Raw genomic sequence first — 26,560 nt, 5'->3', positions numbered from 1 at the left:
CTACAAAGACACAGCCTTTGGTAAATAAATAAGCCTTTTTTAGTTTACACCTCAGTTTCAGATGAATTTTATTATACTACTCTGTCTCTGAGAGTCTGCTCACCTACACGTCTTTTTTTTAGATCTTTCAGGTTGAAGAATGGACATAAATTCACTAAAAACACACTGTGAAGTTCCTTAGGAGCCAGTCTTTCTAGGATGAAAGCCTGCTCCCTGTCTTACAAAATTTAGTAGTGCTGTTGCTGAATACTACCTTCTTTGTAGGAATTTAAGTTCTTAATTCACTTGACAAGTATATGGCCAGCAGTTGTCAATCTGAAAGGTAAAGACTTGCTATTCTGTCCAAATATAACTTTAGGAAATAATTACGTCATCTTACTGATCTCACTGACTAAATTATCAACATTCTATTATTGTAGGCTAAATACAAAGCCCAAAGTCTAATGCTAATTCTTTTTTATATAACCTTTGTATTTTATATGTAAATGTACAACCTTTATTTCATATATATCTAAACATAACCTTTGATATGACTAAACTATCAATACTTTAGAAACTGAGATAAAATATCTACATAGAAATTAAGATACTCTGTATTCTTTTTAAAAAAATTTTTTTTTCAACGTTTATTTATTTTTGGGACAGAGAGAGACAGAGCATGAACGGGAGAGGGGCAGAGAGAGAGGGAGACACAGAATTGGAAACAGGCTCCAGGCTCTGAGCCATCGGCCCAGAGCCCGACGCGGGGCTCGAACTCATGGACCGCGAGATCGTGACCTGGCTGAAGTCGGACGCTTAACCGACTGCGCCACCCAGGCGCCCCAAGATACTCTGTATTCTTAAAAAAAGAATGTTTTAATTTACAAATATAAAAAAATTAATACAAGCATATCTTAACTTTGTTTATAGTTGCTTCTCTCTTGAAAGAAAAAATCTGTTCTTACTCAAAGGTTTTTAGCAAAGCTGGTGAAAGACTTATCTGGGAGAAGCAAATTGGTAAAGTCAGCTCCTATCTCAAGAATTAAATAGTAGTCAGAGCTGTCATATTTAGCACATCAAAAATCCCACTTTTAATTAATATCTAATTAAAATTTTGGATGTTAATTTCATCGTAAAACACTGTTTTCGAGTATCAATCTTACAAAGACCATAAATGAGAGTCTATACTATGGTCCTCCAGATAAAATCTTGTAAATAGTACATCCTCTCTGAAATACCTTGGTCATATGCCCTAGAGGAGGCAAACAATGCTGGAGCAATAACTAAGCTCAAGAAACCTAGCATTCAGATCAAGACACTTACAAAAGTGGGGTTTTTGTTGTTTGCAGTGTTGTTCTTAAAATAATTTCTAAAATCCTAGATGGCAAAAAGACACTGAGAAACTCTTTGTTAAAGCTGCCATATTTCATTGATTCTAAAACACAAATAATGGGGGTGCCTGGGTGGCTTGGTCATTTGAGCATCCAACTCTTGATTTTAGCTCAGGTCATGATCTTGGGGTTGTGGGATCAAGCCCCACATTGGGTTCCATGCTGGGCAGGGAGCCTGCCTGGGATCTTCTCCCTCCCTCCCTCTGTCCCTCTCCCCTACGTGCAAGATCTCTCAAAAAAAACAAAAACAAAAAACACAAATTTTTTCATATTTTAACATTTCTGATGAATCTTATAATCTGTAGACTCTTACAATTAATTAGTGGCATTTTTTCTTAATGGTATTTAAACCAGTGGTGTTTTAGAGTCAATAAAATAGGTAGGTTCAAAATACACAGTGCCAAAAGGACAGGTGAATGATGAAAGAACTTATAGATACTGAATCACAATCCTCCCACTCAGACTGCTACTATATCTGCAATTACTTTCACACAGTTATAGTACATAACCAGTTAGTTTTCCCCCTTCCTGTTATGTGGTAATGACAATATCTTCTTCACCAAATAATAAATATTTTCGACAGGTTTATATTATAGCGTACTTATTGGTAGGTCTAGAAAATTTGTAAAAAGCCTTAAATAAAAAGTTCTATCTGTTATCTTATTTAAGTTGTTAATATGCTGTTAATGTATTTTTCTCACATTTTTTCAAGGAAGCAATGACAAAGGAAAGATCAATGTCCCAGGTACTTCTTGAAGATAACCTCTTATTCTGGAAAAGTTATCTAGCCATGATTTATAGACACTAGTTACTAAAAATGCATTTCTACCTCTTAAAAACCTACTTAACTCTAAAATAGTTGATTAAAATTTCTGATACTTCAAATGTCCATATGAAAAAATTTATTTTAATTCTGATCAAATCCTGGAAAACCAGTGGCCACATCAGAAACATCTATAGAATCCTTGGCTAACAGGCTCTATAGAGCTGAGTTACATTCTCAAACATTACGGTAAGTCTAAAATCAATAACGTCAATGAATCCAAAAGAAACATCATCAGTATAATGATGATATAATTTTACTGGTAAAGCACATCTTAAAAAACAAACAGAAAAGGGCTTTAAAAGTTTAAATTGAAGATATTCACTCTGTTCTTATAATAACAACTATCAAAATTAATTTCACTAATTGCAGAACACAAGGATTCCTCAACCATCTCAGAGGCAGTGTACTGTAGCAACAGCAGAGTACAAACCACGTGACCTTGGTCAAGTAACCTAACTTTTCTGAGTCTAAGTTTCTTCATCTGTAAAATAGGGATATCAATACCTACAGCTTAAAGGATCATTCTGAAGATTAACTGAAATAATATATATAACACATGTAGTATAGTAACTAGCACATAATTAGTGGTCCATAAATGTTAGCTGATATTATTACCTTAAGGTTTTAACACATGTTGTACACTGGGGTCATTTCTCATATACCCTTATATAACACTATCAATCAATTCATCTAACAAATGTTAATTAGACCTCCAAGGAAATAAAAATACGCCAATGTAGGTGGAGTAGAGTCAGTATGGGGGTGGGGTGGGGGGGAGAAACTGGCATCAGATGAGATGATGAAGGGCCCTGTAAGACATGTTAAAGAATATTAGACTTTATCCTAAGTGCTATAAGAAACCATTAAAAGGGCTTCAAGTAGGAGAGTGACACAATGATATGAGTTATAAATCTGGGGAGGAGGCAGGAAAGGAAAAAGGAATCTAGTTCTCAAACCATTCTGCAGTGTCCTGGCCAAGAGACGATGACTGTTTAGTGACAGTATTGCAAAAGGCAGGATGGTGGCGATAATGAAAACTAGGTGGATCTGAATTATTTTGGAACAGGAAGAAACAGAATTTTTGATATAGTAAGGGATAAAGGAGACAGTAGACCAGTGTGACATAAGAGACCTAGAAATGACATATTTTACATAAAATACTGGTAAAATACTTACCTAATACATATATAAAATTTTATATTGGGTAAAATTTATAAATAAAATCATGTAATATAACAATGTCCTTTTCACGCAGAATTCCAACTTTAATAAACATCATTTATTACTGTATACAATGCAATCAGCAAAGTTCTTATAAATCAAAAGGCAATGTAATGAACCAAAATTGCTTGCTTTCAGTATTGACAGAATAGGTGACAATAATTAAATGATAATTAAGAAGATGACTATTTCACAATGCTAACATCTCTGCTAACATTTTAAAATATCTTTATGTCTCTAAAGCATTTAAATAGCAGAAAACATTTATTTATATTATGTGTAATACATATACCACTTTTTATTATAATGGATACAATAAACCCGTAACTATATGCATCTTTATAGTGCATACACACACACACACTAAAGTTTGTAAACAAGTCTAAGTGTCTAGTATTTCACAAGTACTATATAAGGATATGGATAAGATTAGAGGAGCAGAGAGAAAAGAGACAACAAAGTGAGGAAAAGGAAGAGGGGGAAGAATAAAGAAAAAAGAAAAGGAGAGAGGAGAAGATGATGGTTTTAGTTGAGGAATGACCTCTTGTTCAGAAAGGGCTGTTGATCTACAAACAGGTGGATCTGCCTAGATGCTTGGTTGGCATCAGGACACTGAGCACACAGGAGCTAAATTAAGCACGTAAGAAAAGGGTGAATATGAGAGCCAGGAGACTCTTACAACAGTTACTGTTTATGGCAAGACCTGCTTGTCTCAAGGGACCCATTTTCACATAATCTATAATTATCTCTTCGCTTTAATCGCCTTGTCATTCCTAAGGCTCTCCTGGGCACTGGAAGAGGAAAAGCTCATTAACTAAACCTTTTCTCCTCTCTCCAGCCACCCATGGCTTTTAATTGCTTGGTGTGTTATTATCTAGGAGTGCAACTGGGATCATTTTCATAAGAAAGGAGGGTAGAGAGGAGGAAGGGAGCCATGAGTCCCTGAGGTATGCACCACAGAAAAACCTTTGCTTTCTCAATTATTTATGCCAGCTGAGGTTTTACAGGCTGAATAAATCCATAACTCAAGTTCATTCTGAGCAGTCAGATTCTCAAGGGGGAGTTGCCCACTTGCCTATACACACTTGTGTAGTCCTCAAAGAATAACCAGAATGTAACAAGACATATGTCATCCAATTTATCACCTATCACCAAAGTGTTAACACAATGTTGATCATGGGCAACACAGTGAAACAGGGAAGGTTTTCACTACTACCAGCCAAACAGATGTAAGGAAGCAGGATAATCTTTTTGGTGCTAAGGACAGTGGTGTCAATGGGACAGTAGTATCCCAGAAAGACTTAGCCAACTGAAAGCAAAAAAATCCAAATATTCAAATTTTAAAGTACAAATATGTATAACACATTCTCTTAAAGCTTTGGAGTCTTACATAGATTTGTTCAAACAGACTGCTATCTAACAATGTGAAGCTGAATACATAACTGAATGGAGTTTTATACCATCTGATTTTATAAATCACTTAAAAATAAAATAATGTATGTTGTAGCTTTTTCTCCAATCACACCTCTTTCAGGAAAATTTTAGAGTACAGTTTATGTGTAAGTGATAGGTCTCTATACGACTATCATTCCAGTTCATATTTTCATCACAAATACAAAATTAAAGTATAATCACTTTTATTGTGAATTATATTTATATTATTCCACTTTATATTCAGAACTAAAGAGCAGCCAATAAAAAGATAATTCTTAAATATTTTCAAAATCCATTACTGTTTAAAATTTTTAACTTTCTAAGTCAATGATGAAAGCATCTCTTTAAAATTCTACAGGCTTTTGTGTCTGACCACAGCAGTGACCTCTGGTATTTTCTGCCAAAACAGTTCATTTGTCTCACAGAACAACTAATCAATTCCAGAGCCCATCAATCATTTTGGTTGTATACTGGTCTGGTCTTGCTTAGAGAAGGTCCAGATGGCTGCCTGTCTAAGTGGGATTAATAAAATTCTGATAGATTACATAGCATCAAAGTACAAAATATAACAAGGAGGACCAAATCTTATTGCAGGGTAGAATGGACACTGTACATGCTTCATTTATTGTATTTTTAATTCTTGCCCTAATTTCTCAGTTTATGTGCCATCTTCTAGATAAAACCTTCTAAGTATACAAGTCACCAAAAGTGATTTCTTATTAAGTGAGTCAGTATATGCAGTGCAGAAGCATTTGACTCTTTGCAAAGCCCTATGCTTATTAATCAGAGCTTTTTATGCCCATCTGCAGTATAAATGAAACACAACTGATCTCAAGTCTAGAGCAACTGTTTTTGAGTTAAAAGATTTGTTACTCTCCTGTTTCTATAGTTCTAATACAGATTCTAATAGCACTGGCTCTTTCTTCCTTGTTTTCCATTTTCTCTTGCAAAAGCAAACAACCTGTACCTAATTCTATAACCATGCTGACATGTGATTTTTAGTTCATAACCTGAGCCCTGTGCTGTCGGTTCCTGTTGTGGGGGTTGTGCTGAGTATAACAATGTTAATAAAAGTTAAAAGTTACATAGTAACTCATTTTGTGCCAGGTACTATTCTAGGATGCCTATGTATACATATTCAAATAATTCACATAAGTGTCATATGAGAAAGGTAATACAGTTACCCCTATTTTGTAGATAAAGTAACTTGTCCAAGGTCACAGAACTACTGAGGGAATCAACATTTGAATGCTGGCAGTCTGGCTTCATAATTTTTGGTATTTAATTAGCCTCACACTGTATCTCCTCCATTATACTACAGAACAATTAACCAGCTTCATAATGAAAAATTGGTGTCGGGGCTCTAGAATATTAACACAGAGATCTGTATCTATGACATGATATTGTCACTTTCTGTGACAGAGTGGAAATAAGGGTCAGAACCACAACAGGCAAGGAGCAAGCTCAGAATTGGCCCCAGTGGCCCTTGGCTCAAGAACATTTACAATAAAATGAAAATGGGCCTTTAACTTATCACCTACAATGCACATTAGTCAGGAAAACTGCCACAAAAATGGAGCCCAAGCCTTATTACATGAGTTTATTAGATACTGATTTTCCTGATCTTTAAAAACGGGGAAAAAAATTAGAGGTTTATATACTAAAGTATCTAAAACAGACCTTCAAAATACTTTTTTAGTGGCTTTAAAAAAAATGGTTCTACAGAAGAAAACTTTTCCTTTCACCTAAGTTTGCCATTTGACATTTCTAAAACTCTAAAACCTGTCACTTTCACTTCAGTTGAGTGTGATTCTGCCAAGAAACTGCAATTAGCAATTAGTTAAAGCACAACTTCCTCTTGGAAAAATAAAATACCAGATATGTCACCTAAGCACAAGCAAAATTTGATTACACAAACTCCAACAAACAGCCTGTTTTCATTGCTGCAACTGCATTTTTATACTTCAGAAACAACAGGGACCACCTCTACTCCGTTACTGAAATAATCAACATTTCAGTTTAGAATGATTTTTATCATGATCTAGTTTGTTATAGTAGAATTCTGTTCAATTGTAAAATGACTTGTTGATTACAAGAAAATGACTAAGTGTTGTGATTCCACTGTTAGTAGTGACAAAATTAACATCTGAAACAGTTAAAAAGCTTTCAGTGGTTCACATTCATGTTTCCTACTGTTTCATATCTTAATCATATGTTCCAAAATACACACCAAGAGAATGAAAATTTAGATGACTTAAAAAAATAAGGCCAAGACTAATCAGTTTTGTCCCTAGCAGAGGTTCATATTTCACCGGATTAAGGAGTAACATTTATTAAACATACTATAGATGCCAAAAATACTAAGAACATACTATTCAAAAGTGAAGATGGGAAGCACAAATATCCACAATGTTTATCTGACAGATTCATAATAAATGTGTGAGGAGATGAATTCAAATCTGTACTTTATGAAAATAAGCTGTGTTATTTTGTTATTGTTTCTCATGGTCAAAATCCTAAATATTTGATTTAAATCTAAGAGTGACTTCTTTAGGAACTGGGTGGAGGATAAGCAAGTAGGTTAACTCTTCCAGGATAGTTTAATTCTGTCTTAGAAATACCCCAATTATCCAGATATTTACTTTCACTTCCAGTGGAGTAATGTTTAACTGTAATCAGCCATGTCACTGGACATTCCAAAAGAAACTGTACTCAGAATGTTTTTTGGAAAAGTACTAGGCTTTGGGAGCCCTTAAGGAAATTGCCACACAAAATAAAGATCCCTATTGTTTATAGACAACTGATATTGTTAGAAAGTTAAGTATAATGATTTTTTTAAAAAAAGTCAAGACATAATCTTAATTTAATCTAACTAGGGAAGGAAATAGCTTACACATTTTTAAAAACTGCCTAGGAAAATAAGTGAGTATGGGTATTATCACAAGAAAACCAAACCAGCACTCTTTGCTTTATGATATGAACACTAGGTTAACTCTATGTGAGCAACAATCACTGAATTATCAGCTCCCTGAAGGAAGAGCCATGGATACGTCCTGAGTTCTGGGTACTTTTACTAGATAACCTACTAAGTTTTGGGAACTTCCTCAGACACTCAAAACACAGAAATGGATAAAATATGATCCTTGGCCTCCAAAAACTAAAAATTCAGCAGAAAGGATACAAGGTTTTATTATTATTTTTTTTGATGTTTATTTATTGTTGAGAGAGAGATACAGAGCGTGAGCAGGGGAGGGGCAGAGAGAGAGAGAGGGAGACACAGAATCTGAAGCAGGCTCCAGGCTCTGAGCCACCAGCACAGAGCCTGATGTGGGGCCTGAATTCATGAGCCACAAGATCATGACCTGAGCCGAAGTCTGACACTTCATCAACTGAGCCATCCAGGCACTCCAGGATATAGGCTTTTTAAAACTTCTATTTAATGTGTTATAATGTGATAAATGCTATAACAAGTGTGAATAAAGGACTTACAGGAAAACAGAAGGAATGACTAACCTCTCCTCTTAATATATAGAAAAAAATGAGTCTAAAGGTTTTACTGATTTGATTTAAACACTTAATAAATTTTGATTGGTAGGGTTAAAGTTCTAAGATGCCAATTTTAGAAGACTCTAAAGACAGAATATACAAATTAAGTAAACCACTATATAAGGGCTGAGGGGAAGGGGGGGGGTTAACTCTGAAAAAGTTTTTAAACTATGCTTCCTCAAAACTGTATGAGCTCCTCAGAGTTCTCAGGGTCCCAAAAAGGGATCAGAGTGGCAAATGTATTCCAAATCAGCCTTAAAAAGTATCTTTTTCCCCTCCAATTCTCATCAGCCTTCCCCTATCCCACCCCAAATAAACATTTAATCTATAACAATGATATGCTTACTCTGCAAACAGATTCAAGATAGGACCTTTAGTACCAAATGACTGGTCAGGAATGGGAAACTATGAGCTTTTAAAGTTTTTGATTCATAGTGGAAGCAATAACTTTCCTCCTAGAATGCTTCCCCGGAGTCCTATCATTACATCTTCATGTGGGAGATAATGTCAGAACTCTTCTGCAAGAGTGCAGCATACATATTTGGTACAATTTACTCTTTATTCAATAAAGATAGATATTTCCCTTCAATAAATTTAGGTGAACCCAATTTTCCACTTAAAAATTACTGCTCATTCGGGGCACCTGGGTGGCTCAGTCAGTTAAGCGTCCGACTTCGGCTCGGGTCATGATCTCGCGGTTTGTGAGTTTGAGCCCCGCTTCAGGATCTGTGCTGACAGCTCAGATCCTGAGCCTGCTTCGGATTCTGTGTGTGTCTCTCTCTCTGCCCCTCCCCTGCTCACGCTCTGTCTCTCTCTGTCTCAAAAATAAATAAAACATTTTTAAAAAATTTAAAAAAATTACTGCTCATTCATTTCATGTGAATAAGTAAGAAAAATAAAGTTGAGGTAACTCAAAAAGTGTAACAGCATTAGAGATTCTTATTTAAATTTGTTTGTAAGGTAAAAATCTTAGTAGAATGTGCCACATGACTTTAAAGCAGGACAAAATCCCTTTCCTGATTTTCACATGGTACTGAAAGAAAAAGATTAATCAAGACATTTTATACATAAAATTTAAGATCCTAGTTAAATAATGAGATGATCACGAAGAATTTCTTTAACCGTAGTTAAAAAACCCTACATAACATAAAATTTACCTTCTTAACCATTTCTAAGTATACAGTTCAGTAGTGTTAAGTATTATTCACACTGTTGTGCAACTGGTCCCCAGAACTTTTTCATCTTGGAAAACTGAAGCTCCTTACCCATTAAATAACAACTCCCCATTTCCTACTGCCTCCAGCTCCTGACAACCACCATTCTACTTTTTGTTTCTACGAATCTGACTACTCTTGATACTTCCATATAGAGGAACCATATTGTATTTATCTTTTTGTGAATGGCTTATTTCACTTAGCATAATGTCCTCAAGCTTCATCCATGTTCTACAGTATGTGTCAGAATTTCCTGCCTTTTTGAGGCTGAATAATATTCTATTATATGTATAGACCACATTTTGTTTATCCATTCAACTGCCCATGGACATCTGGGTAGCTCCCACCTCTTGGCTGCTATGAATAGTGCTGCTGTCAACGTGGGTGTGTAAACATGGGTCTTCTGAGATCCTGTTTTCAATTCTTTTAGATATAAAATCAAAAGTAGAATTGTTGGATCATATAGTAATTCTCTGTTTAACTTTCTGAGGACTCTCCACAATATTCTCCTTGGTGTACCGTTTTATACTCAAGAAGATTTCTAATCTTTAAAAGAAATGGTAATTTAACAACGACAACAAAAAATTAAAAACCTTTGTTTTCTAAAAAAGAACATAAATATTTTTTAGAAATTGTACAAGCTTTATGAGACTGAATCACTACCTCCCTTTACATACTTGAGTTCAGATTACAGCCAAACTAAGAAAAAAGAAAAGAAAGGATAATGGCATTTTTATCAGTATTGTAAATAAACATGAACACAAATACACATGCACACATACACACACACAAAGAAATGACGATATTTTGAAGAAAACAACATCAACAACAAAAATCCACAGCTTTAGACTGTGTGAGACACAAAACCTTGCCCTACCAACTACTTACATGGTGGAAAAGGTTACCATCTGGCAATGATTCAGACACTTATTGATCTCAAAGATAAAACACCTAAAAAATTCTTTCCTGCTATTTATTATCCTCCTAGAGATACCACCAAAATCAGTTTCATTTCACATTAAGAAAAAGTTCTTCACAAATCGAAGCTTTCAGGATTAAAAAAAATACACACAAACACACATATACATATGCACACACATAAATACACATATATACGTATGTATGTATCCCTATTACCCAATACCAGAAGAAAAATTACCTGATGATTTCTTCATGATACAGAGAACTAACAACGGGGCCACCAAAACCGGTATTTGCTTCTTTTCCTTTCTTCTCAGGTAACTGTATGGGGACAGGGGGTAGGGAGGAAGGAAGGTGGAAAAAGATACATGGATTAAGGCAGTGTGTATTTAAAATAGTTCCAAAATAATACTTTGCTAAGGAATACTAAAGATTTGAGGTCCACAATTTCTCTGAGGCCCCAGTAACAATTTCAAGATGGTATCCAAAAGGCAAAACGATTCTCAAGTCATCAGAGTAATGGAATGAGTACCCACTAGCAAACCAAGGTCATTCCACTACTGAGCTCTGGAGCCACCTGAAGCCCACCATTCCCTTAGCTGATTAGAAGATGCTATGTTCACTGTGGAGAATATTCATGCTCAATGTAGAAAAATGAAAATGAAATATGACCTATAAATACCAGATATGAATGTGATCAGGAAAATCATACCTAGATTATTAACAAAATTACAATTTCCAAATAAGAAAAAAACTAAACCATACTAAAACTTCAAACTCAAACACAAAGAAAAAATATTTTTTTGGTGGCAAAAAGAAAGGAGAGAAGGTGGAGGAGAAAGGAAAGGAAATTATGACCTAAGATAAATGAAAAAAAGAAGCAAATTGTTATGGAAACACTTTCCAAAATTAAGTATTCAATAGGCCCTGACCCTCAATATTTTCTTTTTTTTTTTTTTTTAATTTTTTTTTCAAACGTTTATTTATTTTTGGGACAGAGAGAGACAGAGCATGAACGGGGGAGGGGCAGAGAGAGAGGGAGACACAGAATCGGAAACAGGCTCCAGGCTCTGAGCCATCAGCCCAGAGCCTGACGCGGGGCTCGAACTCACGGACCGCGAGATCGTGACCTAGCTGAAGTCGGACGCCCAACCGACTGCGCCACCCAGGCGCCCCCTCAATATTTTCAAAAAGCACAAAATTAAGATTAATTTAGAAATAAGACTCTTCTAAAACATATAATATGGAAGCAGTAAACTCGGATGTTATTGTCTAAAAGGTTCAAACTGCAATCTCTGCAAAAGCCCACATCTCCTGCAATAATGACAGTTTTTAGGCCAGGACACCCTGCCAAAATCAAAATTCTAAACATAAATGTCTTAGAATCAAAACTAATACTTTTAGAAAGCCAGGGTGGCTCAGTCAGTTGAGCGTCCAACTCTTGATTTTGGCTGAAGTCAGGGTCCCAGGGTCACGGGGTTGAGAACTGCATCAGGCTCTGCACTGAGCATGGAGCCTGCTTGGGATTCTCTCTCTCTCTGCCCCTCTTCCTGACTCACGCTCTCTCTCTTGCTCTCTAAAATAAAAAAAAAAAAAAAAAAAAAAACAGGGGTGCCTGGGTGGTTCAGTTAGTTAAGCATCCAACTGTGGATTTCAGCTCAGGTCATGATCTCACAGTTTGTGGGTTCAAGCCCCATGTTGGATTCTGCACTGACAATGCAGAGTCTGCTTGGGATTCTCTCTCTCTCTCTCTCTGCTCCTCCCCTGATCATGTGTTCACTCTCTCTCTCTCAAGAATAAACTTTAAAATAATAAAAAAAAAAAAGAAACTAATACTGTTATTGTTTAATTTAATAAACTAGTTTCACTTCAGAAAAATATAGGTAATCCCCATATACCTGGTTCCCCACCCCTCCCCCTGTTCTTTAAAGAAGAGGTTTTGTTTTATTGTTGTCACTTTTTGTGGTTACTTTTGGTTTGTGAACCACTGGGTAAAGGAAAAAGGTCTTGGAGACAGCATATTCTATTAGTTCCTGAGATCACTGGGAAAACCAGTTTTGAGAAAGGGTGGAAATTTTTGAGATGAATCGATGCAGTTACCAATTTATGACAGAAACAAAGCTATAATATCATAAATAATTCCTGTCACAATTTAATGACAAGGTATACTAGTTGATGCTGGCAAGTAAGAAGCACCAAGTAAATGCCAGATCCCTCTCTTCTCTGAAGACCATTCTTAGAGAATAAATGCTGCAAAGAATTTCCAGAATAGAGAATGTTTTCTTTATACTAAAAAAGCACATACCATAGGGAGAACCTATTTTATTCAACGCAATTATGTTCTAAATACATACTCCATTAGTACAATAAAGTTGAAACACAGATGGTGTCCAAGAGATGCTTGCTAAATGAGTGACAAGACTGAAAACAAGGAAAGGGTGCGTCACGCAGTTTCCTGACAAAGAACAGACTCCAAGAACATACCAGAGGGGAAAATCTACGTGTACCACATTAACAAAATGAAGGATAAAAATCATATGATCATCTCAATAGATGCAGAAAAAGCATCTGACAGAATTCAACAGCATTCATGAGAAAAACTCCTAACAAGGTGGGTACAGAGGGAACATACCTCAGCATAATAGAGGGCATATATGACAAACCCACAGCTAACATCATACTCAATGGTTAAAAGCTCAAAGCTTTCCCTCTAAGATCAAGAACAAGACAAGGATGACACCCCCTCATCACTTTTATTCAATATAAGTATTCCAATTTTTAAAACGGGCAAGAGATCTGAACAGACACCTTACCAAAAAAGATACACAGATACACAGATGGCAGGTAAGCAAATGAACAGATGTCCAACATCATATGTCATTAGGGAAGTGCAAATTAAAACAATAATGAGACATTATTACATACCTCTTAGAATGGCTAAATTCCAAAAGACTGATAACACCAAATGCTGGTAAAAATGTAAAGCCACCAGGAACTCTCATTCATTGCTGGAGGAAATGCAAATGGAACAGCCACTTTGGAAGAGGGTTTTAGCAGTTCTTCTAAAACTGAATATAATCTTACTATATGATCCAGTAATTCTGCTTCTAGGTACTGACCCCCCTCGCCCCTGCAAATTGAAAATTAATATCCACAAAACATCAATGTTTAAAGCAGTTTTTTTTAATAACTGGCAAAACCTAGAAACAACTAAGATGTCCTTCAACAGATGAACAGAGAACCTAACTGTGGTATATCTATACAATACAATATTATTCTGTGATAGAAAGAAATGAGCTGCTCTAGATTAACTAAGAAAAAAGAGTAAACAACTAAAATCAGAAACTAAAAAGGAGACTTTACCACTAATACCACAGAAATGAAAGAGAATTTTAAGAGACTACTATAAACAATGATATGCCAACATGTTGGATAATGTAGAAGAAATACATAAATTCTAGATATATAGAACCTACCATGATAAAATTATGTATAAAAAATCTGAAGAAACCTATAACCATTAAGGAGATTGGTTCAGAAATTTAAAATCTCCCAAAAAAGAAAAGCCCAGGACCAGAACATTTCACTAAAGAATTTTACCAAACATTTAAAGAATTAAAACCTAATCCTTCTCAAACTCTTCCAAAAACCTGAAGAAGAGGCAACATACCTAACCTCATTTCATGAGGCCAGCGTTACCCTAATGCCAAAGCCAGACAAAGAAACTAGAAGAAAACTACAGAACAATATCTGAGGAATACTGATGAAAAAACCCTCAACTAAATACTAGCAAACTGAATACATTAAAAGGATTACATATCATGACCAAGTGGGACTTATTCCTGTGAACGTAAGGACAGTATGGTTCAACACATGAAAAACATCACAAAACAAAACGAAGGAAAGCTACATGATCATCTCAATTGGTACAGAAAAAAGTATTTGACAAAATTCAACACCCTTTCATAAAAAAAAAACACTCAATAAACCCAAAATAGAAGGAAATTATTTCAACATACTAAAGGCCAAATATGAAAAGCAACAGCTAACTGCACACTCAATAGTGAAAAACTTAAAGTTTTTCCTCAAAGATCAGGAACAAAGGAAGGATGCCCACTCTTAACACTTCTTTTCAACACGGTATTGGAAATCCTAGCCAGAGCAATTAGGCAAGGAAAATAAAAGAGGTCATTCAAATTGGAAAAGAAGAAATAAAATTATTTCCATTCACAGATGACATGATCTTATATGCAGAAAATCCTAAAGATCCCTCCCACATACACACATATAGACCACAAGAAACTGAAAGAATAAACAAATCTAGCGAAATTGCAGGATACAATACTAACACACTGAAATCATGTAATGTGTGAGAGAGTGAGAGAAATAAGTTTTCTAATATTAAAAATGATCAGTGCTATGGAAAAAAATTAATGTGGGGAAGAGAACTGTAATTTTAAATAAGGTCAGGAGGGCCTCACTGACAAGGTCATATGAATAAAGACATAAAAGAGGTAGAGAGGTGAGCCTTGCAAATATCTAGGGAATATTGTTCCAGGTACAGGAAACAGCCAGTGCACAGGCCTTAGTGTGAGGGTATGCTTAGAATGTTACAGAATTTATGTATTCGTGTTCTTTGCTGAAGGCAGATTAGTATATTTTAGGGGGCAAGACAGAAGCAAGAACACAAGGTTATTCACAAGACAATCATAGTTTCTGTTGGTGTCATTCACTGAACCTCTTAATGTGAATAGGCAATTTAGAAAAACACCTGTGATCTGCTTGGCAATTATTTGCTGTGAAAACACATACTAATAATTAAGAATTATATGGTATTTTGGAAAGGGATGAGCACAGTTTTTTTTTATTTAATAGCCTTTATTTTTTAGAGTTTCAGGTTTACAGAAAATCGAGTGGAAAGTACAGAAAGTTCCCATATTCTCCCCTCTCCCAAATTTTCCACTGTTATTAACATCTTACATTAATGTAGTACATGTAATTAATTAAAGTCCATAGTTTATGGGGTGCCTGGGTGGCTCAGTCGGATAAGCATCTAGACAGTAGAGTCCAAAGATGTTGCTATACATCTTACAATGTACAGAGCAGCCCTCTACAACAAAAACTTATTCAGCCCTAAATGTCAATGGTGCAAAGGCTGAAAACTCTGGTTTATAAATTTTCATCAAATGTTTTAACATTTCAGCTATCATTAATGTTTTGGGTTTTTTTTTTTCTCCTATCTTTTCCTCTCTCTTGCTTTTTCACTTCCTTCTGGGACTATATACATGCTACACTGCTTGATATTTTCCCATAGTTCACTGGGGCTCTGTTCATTTTTTAGTCAGTCTTTCTATGTTGTGTGCTTCATTTTTATTAGGTTCACTTGCTACATCTTCAAGTACTGATCTTTTCTTATGCAATGTCTAATTTGCTGTTAATCTTATGCAGTATATTTTTCATTTTAGAAATTATTTTGTCATCTCTAGAAATTCCATTTGGGTCTCTTTGTATCTTCTATTTCTCTTCCCCATTATGTTTGTATGTCTTCCTCAACTTTCTTGAGTTCATAAAATATATTTATAATTTTCTCATCTCTATCTTTTCTGCATCTGCTTTTATTGACAGGTTTTCCTCCAGGTTAGGAGTCATATTTTCCTGCTATCTTTGCATGCCTGAAAGACTTTTACTTTTTTTGTAAAACAGACATTGTGAATTTTAATCATTTGCTTGATGGTGTTGTGTTCTTTTAATTATGTTAGACTTTGTTTTGGTATGAATTCAATTATGTGGAATCAATTTGATCCTTTCAAGGCTCACTTTTAAGTTCTGTTAAGGCAGGGGCAGAGCAGCCTTTAATCCAGAGCTTAATTTAGCTTCACTACTAAACAGAAATCCTTCTGAGGCCTCTAAAACATTATGTCCCATATACTAAATTTTCTTTCCACTCTGACTAGTACGAAATGAAATGTGTCAGCTCCAGGAATTATTTTGGCTTACTGCTTTCTTGTATTTCTTTCCTCAGCTTGTTAGTTTCCTCTCTCACACACAGATTAGTATTCAGCCAAAGGGACCCCTCTGTACATCTTTAAAACTCTCTTTCTATGCAAGAACATCCTCTCCAGTATTCAGCCCTGCATTTTCCAGCTCAAATTAGTAAGAGAGTCAGATTCTTTTGGGACCCTCCTCCCTGGACTACAGCTTGGAAATTGTTTCCTGGCCATAAGCTGAGGCAACTGTAGGGCTCATTTTGTTTGTTTCTCTTCTTTCCTAGTTTTATACTAGTTTTAGTACAATGTCTGAAAATCACTATTTTTCATCTACTGTGCCTGGTTTTCTTCCAGTTTAAGACAAAAGGGTAAATCTTGTCACCATTACTCCACAATGCCCAGAAGTCCCACACACATTAATTTCAAATCTAACATAATATTCCATGCATAATTTACTTAACCATTATCTGACAATTTTTAGGTTATTTTCACTTTTTCACACATAAGCGAAGATATGATAAATGTCTTTGTATATAAAGCATAGTTTAGTTTTAATTAAAATCTTTAGGAAAAAAATGACTCATCTGATTATAGTATACACTTCTTCTTCCTGGGATTAATTTCTCTTTCTGAAGCGTTGTGCATGTTAGAATGCTGGTGTCAACTTTTTTGGTGGAGGAGGGAAAAGGCTGTATTTTAAGCAGAAATAATATTTAAAAAAAAGTCTGCCATTATCAGATTGAATTCAGAATAAAGCTGCCAAAGATGCATTAGTTTTGCTCTCCATCTATTTCATCTACAAGAAGGGGTAAACTTTGGCTACCTTATCCTTCTATTTCCACTCCAATGAGATGTTTCTCATAGAGGCTTAAGAAGTTTATTCCATTTCTCTCTACTCAAAATCCATTAAGTTATTTTTATGTTACATCAGCAGTTAAAGAAAGAGACTCCAATTTGGCAGCCAATAGGATAAAATTTGCCAATTCTTATATTGCCTCAGACTATATTATTTGAGACACTGAGATGCTCCTTCACTCAAAGGGGAAAGGATAAGTTGTTGGCTGAATCTTTATCACTTGATTCAGATTCCACCTTAGTTGCAGAGTCCAGATTTAAAACCTTGTGAAGCATTCTTTTCCAACTGAAAAATAACTATTCCAAAGATTATCAGGCTAATATATGCAAGGAGGGGGTTTCTTGCTTCCATGTGCTACCTTGTTTGGCTTTTCTTTTACTGGTTTGTTTGCCTTACTTGTTTGTAGGTCTAGTTGTAGAAATTTGGATAAATTAACCTCTCTGTCCAAGTTTCCTCATTTGCAAAAATAGGAATATTAGTACCCATCTCATATGGGTGTTTTAAGGTATAAAATATGTATGTAAAACAGAACAGTGTCCAGCACAAAGAGGACACTATATAAGTGTTAGCTAATATAATAATGATCACTAGTCAAAATACAGCCATCTCTTCAAAGCAAAAGTGTCTCAGTAATACAGATAACAAGACATTCTGATGTGGGGACTTATATTATTGAACCATGAGTCTTCCTCTAATACCCTTAAACTTCTGAATCTCCTGATAAAACCACCAATCCCAAAATCAAATAAACAAATTAAAAACGTAACATAATAACTCTTATCATTAAGATAAGGAGTGTCTTCCATGTGCTTTGCACTTTATATATATTATCCAATTCCAACTTCAAAACAATTCTAGAAAGTTGGCATTTTTGTTGTATTCACTTAATCTAAGACATCAATTATAAAGAGTACCATTATTTTCTAGAATGCTAAGAAAAAAGCCCACAAATATACCAATTTTAAGACACAGAATTTTTTAAATGTCAGGAACTTAATAACTGTCTGCTTTATATTTGATGAAATGTACCTCCACTTTACAGATTAGAAAGCTGAAAATAGGAGAAATAAAGTACTCAGTGCCACATAGTAAGTGGCAAAATCAAGATTCAAACAAGATCTTCTGATATCCAAAGCTTCTGCTCTTTCATTTAACTATGTTACCTCTCCAGGCTACTTTTAGAAGCCATTATTATATACTGATAATATTCTGAATTAAAATTCTGTTCACTTTCTTAACTTTGGTTTTAAAAATTAAACACATAATTTGAAAGGAAACTTTTAAAATTAAACATATATCAACTCTTTTGGAGTTGATTTATTATAAATTATGAACTTAATCAATTACATGACCAATACTATAGTTCTAAGTCCTTAAAAAAGAATATTTTTCTAATAATCCCTTACCAATATTCATTGTAGTTTTTTTTCCCCTGAAACATGAGTATTTATTCATTTCCAAATGTAAAAGTAAGAATAGTGGGGTGGCTGGGTGGCTCAGTCAGTTGAACATCTAACTCTTGGTTTTGCTTCACGTCATGATCGCCCAGTGTCCTCCACACTGGGCCCTGCACTAGCAGCACAGAGCCTGCTTGAGATTCTCTCTCAACCTCTCTGCCCCTCCCTGACTCCTGCTGTCTCTCAACGTAAATAACAACTTTATAAAAAGTTATAATATTAACCTCATCTCAGCTATTGTCTGTCATGAGTGTTAAAAAAAATTACCATGAGAATATTGTTGGCTGCTATAATTTGTAACAGTAATACTTCTAAAATTTCACAAGAAAGATAAATTGCATAAATCTATGTGTTTTTTTAAAAAAATTTAAATGTTTTATTATTTATTTTTGAGAGAGAGGGAGAGCATGAACAGGGAGGGGCAGAGAGAGAGACACACACAGAATCTGAAGCAGCTCCAGGCTCTGGGCTGTCAGCACAGAGCCCGATGTGGGGCTTGAACTCATGAACTGCAATATCATGACCTGAGCTGAAGTCAGACGCTTAACCGACTGGGCCACCCAGGTGCCCCAAATCTATGCGTTTTTAACCTTAGTTTCTCTTAAAATTACAAACAGTATATTTTAAAAAATTCAACTCCTAAAACCTTAACAACAATGGATATTTAATAATACCAATGTCGATTATCTAGAAATGCTTAAATTACAATTGGAAAATAATTTTTAGATCAAAGAAAAAAAGGAGAAATATGTGCAAGTATTTTATCCAAACCTCCAAATTTCAGCAGTGTCCATTATTTTTTGTGTATATACTATATACACTAGCTCAAAAATGTAGATTTTTAAAATATAAAAAAAACTGATGAAGTGCCTGGATGGCTCAGTCAATTAAATGTCTGATTTCAGTTCAGGTCATGATCTCACGGTTCGGGAGTTTGAGTCCCACCCACATCCAGCTCGACACTGATAATGTGGAGCCTGCCTGGGATTCTTTCCCTCTCCCTGTCCCTCTCTCGCTGCCCCTCCCCCACTCATATTTTTCTCTTGCTCTCTATCAAAAAATAAATTTAAAAAAATATATTAAAAAACTGAAAAACACGTTTTTAACCAAATACTTTAACCAAATACTTTAACCTGTATCACCAAAATATATGATAATTTCTCCAGATAATTAATATGGTTAATAGAACTCTTATAGAACCCTTATAATTCACCAAATAAATTTTATCACTGTACAACAAAACGAAAAACAATAAGTTGCTCTTTTACCACTCTATAATGAAATTTAAGAATAAATAGATTAATTTTGTCTTCTAAATTTCCTGGCTATTGTCAACTGTCTTGGTTCTAGGCTACTGTAAAACAAAGGTATAAAGATGATCAATTGTACACATGCCCAGCTTCCACTGTATAATATGTAACACACTTATCTTTATGCAGTATTTTTACTTAATGCTAGCTTAAAATGTCTCTCATGCAAAATTAAACTCATTATGAGTTTCTAGAAAAGAAACAATGGTTAATATTTAAATGTTCTTTGGAAAATTATTCTGAATATTTGTATCTATTCAGAAAATATAAATCTTCTTAGATTTAAGCACCAAAGAAAATCATAAAAGATCAACATTCAAATACTTAAAATACCATTTCTGTAAGAATATGGTAAAAATAAGCAGAAGTAGCTATATTTTAAACAAATGACTTATATCTCTATAATATTATAAGCAATATAACTGAACAACCTCATATGTAAGAAAAACATTAGGAGCCAATGGATAAACAGACCATGGTTATAAGCAGGCAATAATTAAATACCTGAAGTTACACAGAGGTTTAGGGTTTTATTCACATATATGCACATAAATATCAATAATGTTACCAATACCTGGGAAAACATTTAACATGTCTCATTATTTTAAAAAGGCAACTTAAAGCCTCTAGATCCATCCATGTTGTTGTAAATGGCAACACTTCATTCTTTTTAATGGCTGAGTAATATTCCATTGTGTGTGTGCACACACACATACGTATACATGCTAGATCTTCTTTATCCATTCACCTATGGATGGACACTAGGATTGCTTCCATACCTTGGCTATTATAAATAATGTTGCAATAAACACAGCGGTACATAGATCTTTTTGAATTAGTGTTTTTGCTGAAATAAGTCAGAGAAAGACAAATACCATATAATTTCACTCATATGTGGAATATAAGAAATAAAGAAGAGACAAACAAAAAACCAGACTCTTAAATATAGAGAATGAACTGGTGGTTGCCAGAGGGGAAGTAGGTGGTGGTGGTGGGGGGAGGGGATGGGTGAAATAAGTAAAGGGAACTAAGAGTACACTTGTGATGAGCACTGAGTAATGTATAGAATTGCGGACATGGCACCTGGGTGGCTCCTTGGTTAAGAATCCAACTTCAGCTTGGTTTATGATCTCACAATCTGTGAGTTTGAGCCCTGCGTTGGGCTCTGTGCTGACAGCTCAGAGCCTGGAGCCTGCTTCGGATTCTGTGTCACCCTCTCTCTCTGCCCCTCCCCAGCTCACACTCTGTCTCTGTCTCTCTCAAAAATAAATAAACATTAAAAAAAACTTTTTAAAGAACTGTTGAATCCACATTGTACACCTGAAATGAATGACACTGTATGTTAATTATACTTGAATTTAAATAAAAAAATAAGTGTTTAAAATACTTAAAACTGCAAATTAAATCAATGAGCAAGAAACTTTAAACTAATTCCATTAGGATAACAAAATTATCCAATTTGGTAAAACTGTAGTGAAACAGGTACTCACAAATAGTCCTAATGACCTTGTAAGATGGTATTACTCTTTTTTTTTAATATATGAAATTTATTGTCAAATTGGTTTCCATACAACACCCAGTGCTCATCTCAAAAGATGCCCTCTTCAATGCCCATCACCTACCCTCCCCTCCCTCCCACCCCCCATCAACCCTCAGTTTGTTCTCAGTTTTTAAGAGTCTCTTATGCTTTGGCTTTCTCCCACTCTAACCTCTTTTTTTTTTTCCTTCCCCTCCCCCATGGGTTTCTGTTAAGTTTCTCAGGATCCACATAAGAGTGAAAACATATGGTATCTGTCTTTCTCTGTATGACTTATTTCACTTAGCATCACACTCTCCAGTTCCATCCACGTTGCTACAAAGGGCCAGATTTCATTCTTTCTCATTGCCACCTAGTACTCCATTGTGTATATAAACCACAATTTCTTTATCCATTCATAAAGACATGGACATTTAGGCTCTTTCCATAATTTGGCTATTGTTGAGAGTGCTGCTATAAACATTGGGGTACAAGTGCCCCTATGCATCAATACTCCTGTATCCCTTGGGTAAATTCCTAGCAGTGCTACTGCTGGGTCATAGGGTAGGTCTATTTTTAATTTTTTGAGGAACCTCCACACTGTTTTCCAGAGTGGCTGTACCAGTTTGCATTCCCAAGAGGGTTCCCGTTTCTCCACATCCTCTCCAGCATATATAGCCTCCTGATTTGTTCATTTTGGCCACTCTGACTGGCGTGAGGTGATATCTGAGTGTGGTTTTGATTTGCATTTCCCTGATGAAGAGCGATGTTGAGCATCTTTTCATGTGGCTGTTGGCCATCTGGATGTCTTCTTTAGAGAAGTGTCTATTCATATTTTCTGCCCATTTCTTCACTGGATTATTTTTTTTTTTCGGGTGTGGAGTTTGGTGAGCTCTTTATAGATTTTGGATACTAGCCCTTGGTCCGATATGTCATTTGCAAATATCTTTTCCCATTCCGTTGGTTGCCTTGTAGTTTTGTTGGTTGTTTCCTTTGCTGTGCAGAAGCTTTTTATCTTCATAAGGTCCCAGTAGTTCATTTTTGCTTTTAATTCCCTTGCCCTTGGGGATGTGTCAAGGAAGAAACTGCTGTGGCTGAGGTCAGAGAGGTCTTTTCCTGCTTTCTCCTCTAGGGTTTTGATGGTTTCCTGTATCACATTCAGGTCCTTTATCGATTTTGAGTTTATTTTTGTGAATGGTGTAAGAAAGTGGTCTAGTTTCATTCTTCTGCATGTTGCTGTCCAGTTCTCCCAGCACCATTTGTTAAAGAGACTATCTTTTTTCCATTGGATATTCTTTCCTGCTTTGTCAAAGATTAGTTGGCCATACTTTTGTGGGTCTAGTTCTGGGGTTTCTATTCTATTCCATTGGTCTTTGTGTCTGTTTTTGTGCCAATAGCATGCTGTCTTGATGATTACAGCTCTGTAGTAGAGGCTAAAGTCTGGGATTGTGATGCCTCCTGCTTTGGTCTTCTTCAAAATTACTTTGGCTATTCGGGGCCTTTTGTGGTTCCATATGAATTTTAGGATTGCTTATTCTAGCTTCGAGAAGAATACTGGTGCCATTTTGATTGGGATTGCATTGAATGTGTAGATAGCTTTGGGTAGTACTGACATTTTAACAATATTTATTCTTCCAACCCATGAGCACGGAATGTTTTTCCATTTATTTATATCTTCTTCAATTTCCTTCATAAGCTTTCTATAGTTTTCAGCATACAGATCTTGTACATCTTTGGTTAGATTTATTCCTAGGTATTTTATGCTTCTTGGTGCAATTGTGAATGGGATCAGTTTCTTTATTTGTCTTTCTGTTGCTTCATTATTAGTGTATAAGAATGCAACTGATTTCTGTACATTGATTTTGTATCCTGCAACTTTGCTAAATTCATGTATCAGTTCTAGCAGACTTTTGGTGGAGTCTATCGGATTTTCCATGTATAGTATCATGTCATCTGCAAAAAGCGAAAGCTTGACTTCATCTTTGCCAATTTTGATGCCTTTGATTTCCTTTTGTTGTCTGATTGCTGATGCTAGAACTTCCAACACTATGCTAAACAACAGCAGTGAGAGTGGACATCCCTGTTGTGTTCCTGATCTCAGGGGGAAAGCTCTCAGTTTTTCCCCATTGAGGATAACATTAGCTGTGGGCTTTTCATAAATGGCTTTTATGATGTTTAAGTATGTTCCTTCTATCCCGACTTTCTCGAGGGTTTTTATTAAGATACGTTGCTGAATTTTGTCAAATGCTTTTTCTGCATCAATTGACAGGATCATATGGTTATCTTTTATTTTATTAATGTGATGTATCACTTTGATTTGCGAATGTTGAACCAGCCTTGCATTCCAGGAACGAATCCCACTTGATCATGGTGAATAATTCTTTTCATAAGCTGTTGAATTCGATTTGCTAGTATCTTATTGAGAATTTTTGCATCCATATTCATCAGAGATATTGGCCTGTAGTTCTCTTTTTTTACTGGGTCTCTGTCTGGTTTAGGAATCAAAGTAATACTGGCTTCATAGGATGAGTCTGGAAGTTTTCCTTCCCTTTCTATTTTTTGAAATAGCTTGAGAAGGATAGGTATTATCTCTGCTTTAAATGTCTGGTAGAGGGGCGCCTGGGTGGCGCAGTCGGTTAAGCGTCCGACTTCAGCCAGGTCACGATCTCGCGGTCTGTGAGTTCGAGTCCCGCGTCGGGCTCTGTGCTGACAGCTCAGAGCCTGGAGCCTGTTTCAGATTCTGTGTCTCCCTCTCTCTGACCCTCCCCCGTTCATCTCTGTCTCTCTCTGTCTCAAAAATAAATAAATGTTAAAAAAAAAAAAATTTTAAATGTCTGGTAGAATTCCCCAGGGAAGCCATCTGGTCCTGGACTCATTTGTTGGGAGATTTTTGATAACTGATTCAATTTCTTCGCTGGTTATGGGTCTGTTCAAGCTTTCTATTTCCTCCTGAGTTTTGGAAGTATGTGGGTGTTTAGAAATTTGTCCATTTCTTCCAGCTTGTCCAGTTTGTTGGCATATAATTTTTCATAGTATTCCCTGATAATTGCTTGTATTTCTTAGGGATTGGTTGTAATAATTCCATTTTCATTCATGATTTTATCTATTTGGGTCATCTCCCTTTTCTTTTTGAGAAGCCTGGCTAGAGGTTTGTCAATTTTGTTTATTTTTTCAAAAAACCAACTCTTGGTTTCGTTGATCTGCTCTACAGTTTTTTTAGATTCTATATTGTTTATTTCTGCTCTGATCTTTATTATTTCTCTTCTTCTGCTGGGTTTGGGGTGTCTTTGCTACTCTGCTTCTACTTCCTTTAGGTGTGCTGTTAGATTTTGTATTTGGGATTTTTCTTGTTTCTTGAGATAGACCTGGATTGCAATGTATTTTCTTCTCAGGACTGCCTTAGCTGCATCCCAAAGCGTTTGGATTGTTTTATTTTCATTTTCGTTTGTTTCCATATATTTTTTAAATTTCTTCTCTAATTGCCTGGTTGACCCATTCATTCTTTAGTAGGGTGTTCTTTAACCCCTATGCTTTTGGAGGTTTTCCAGACTTTTTCTTGTGGTTGATTTCAAGCTTCATAGCATTGTGGTCCGAAAGTATGCATGGTATGATCTCAATTCTTGTATACTTATGAAGGGTTGTTTTGTGACCCAGTATGTGATCTATCTTGGAGAATGTTCCATGTGCACTCGAAAAGAAAGTATATTCTGTTGCTTTGGGATGCAGAGTTCTAAATGTATCTGTCAAGTCCATCTGATCCAATGTATCATTCAGGGCCCTTGTTTCTTTATTGATCCTGTGTCTAGATGATCTATCCATTGTTGTAAGTAGGATATTAAAGTCCCCTGCAATTACCAAATTCTTATCAATAAGGTTGCTTATGTTTGTAATTGTTTTATATATTTGGGGGCTCCTGTATTCAGTGCATAGACATTCATAATTGTTAGTTCTTCTTGATGGATAGACCCTGTAATTATTATATAATGCCCTTCTTTATCTCTTGTTACAGCCTTTAATTTAAAGTCTAGTTTGTCTCATGTAAGTATGGCTACTCCAGCTTTCTTTTGACTTTCAGTGGCATGATAAATAGTTCTCCATCCCCTCACTTTCAATCTGAAAGTGTCCTCAGGTCTAAAATGAGTCTCTTGTAGACAGCAAATAGATGGGTCTTGTTTTTTTATCCATTTTGATACCCTATGTCTTTTGGTTGGCACATTTAATCCATTTACATTCAGTGTTATTATAGCAAGATATGGGTTTAGAGTCATTGTGATGTCTGTAGGTTTCATGCTTGTAGTGATGTCTCTGGTACTTTGTCTCACAGGATCCCCCTTAGGATCTCTTGTAGGGCTGGTTTAGTGGTGACGAATTCCTTCAGTTTTTGTTTGTTTGGGAAGACCTTTATCTCTCCTTCTATTCTAAATGACAGATTTGCTGGATAGAGGATTCTCAGGTGCGTATTTTTTTTGTTCGTCACATTGAAGATTTCCTGCCATTCCTTTCTGGCCTGCCAAATTTCATTAGAGATCCGTCACTAGTCTTATCGGTCTCCCTTTATATGTTAGAGCACGTTTATCCCTAGCTGCTTTCAGAATTTTCTCTTTATCCTTGTATTTTGCTAGTTTCACTATGATACGTCATGCAGAAGATCGATTCAAGTTACGTCTGAAGGGAGTTCTCTGTGCCTCTTGGATTTCAATGCCTTTTTCCTTCCCCAGATCAGGGAAGTTCTCAGCTATGATTTCTTCAAGTACACCTTCAGCACCTTTCCCTCTCTCTTCCTCCTCTGGAATACCAATTATGCGTAGATTATTTCTCTTTAGTGCATCACTTAGTTCTCTAATTTCCCCCTCATACTCCTGGATTTTTTAATCTTTTTCTCAGCTTCTTCTTTTTCCATAA

General features: G+C 35.6%; 1 protein-coding gene across 4 annotated transcripts in view; it reads right to left on the bottom strand.

Annotated features, from left to right (window-relative positions):
- Positions 1-26,560, bottom strand: part of ACBD6 (acyl-CoA binding domain containing 6) — a 202,739-nt gene that overhangs the window by 121,061 nt on the left and 55,118 nt on the right. For all 4 annotated transcript variants that reach the window (XM_047840187.1, XM_047840188.1, XM_047840189.1 and 1 more), the window contains exon 4: positions 10,771-10,853. In XM_047840187.1, the coding sequence (XP_047696143.1) occupies positions 10,771-10,853 (83 nt within the window). The remainder of the gene's footprint in view (positions 1-10,770; positions 10,854-26,560) is intronic.

This window comes from Prionailurus viverrinus, chromosome F1 (genome assembly GCF_022837055.1).
Source record: "Prionailurus viverrinus isolate Anna chromosome F1, UM_Priviv_1.0, whole genome shotgun sequence".
NCBI classification, from domain to species: domain Eukaryota; kingdom Metazoa; phylum Chordata; class Mammalia; order Carnivora; family Felidae; genus Prionailurus; species Prionailurus viverrinus.
Note: the sequence above shows the minus strand (reverse complement) of the source record. Positions and strands in the feature narration are given on the sequence as shown.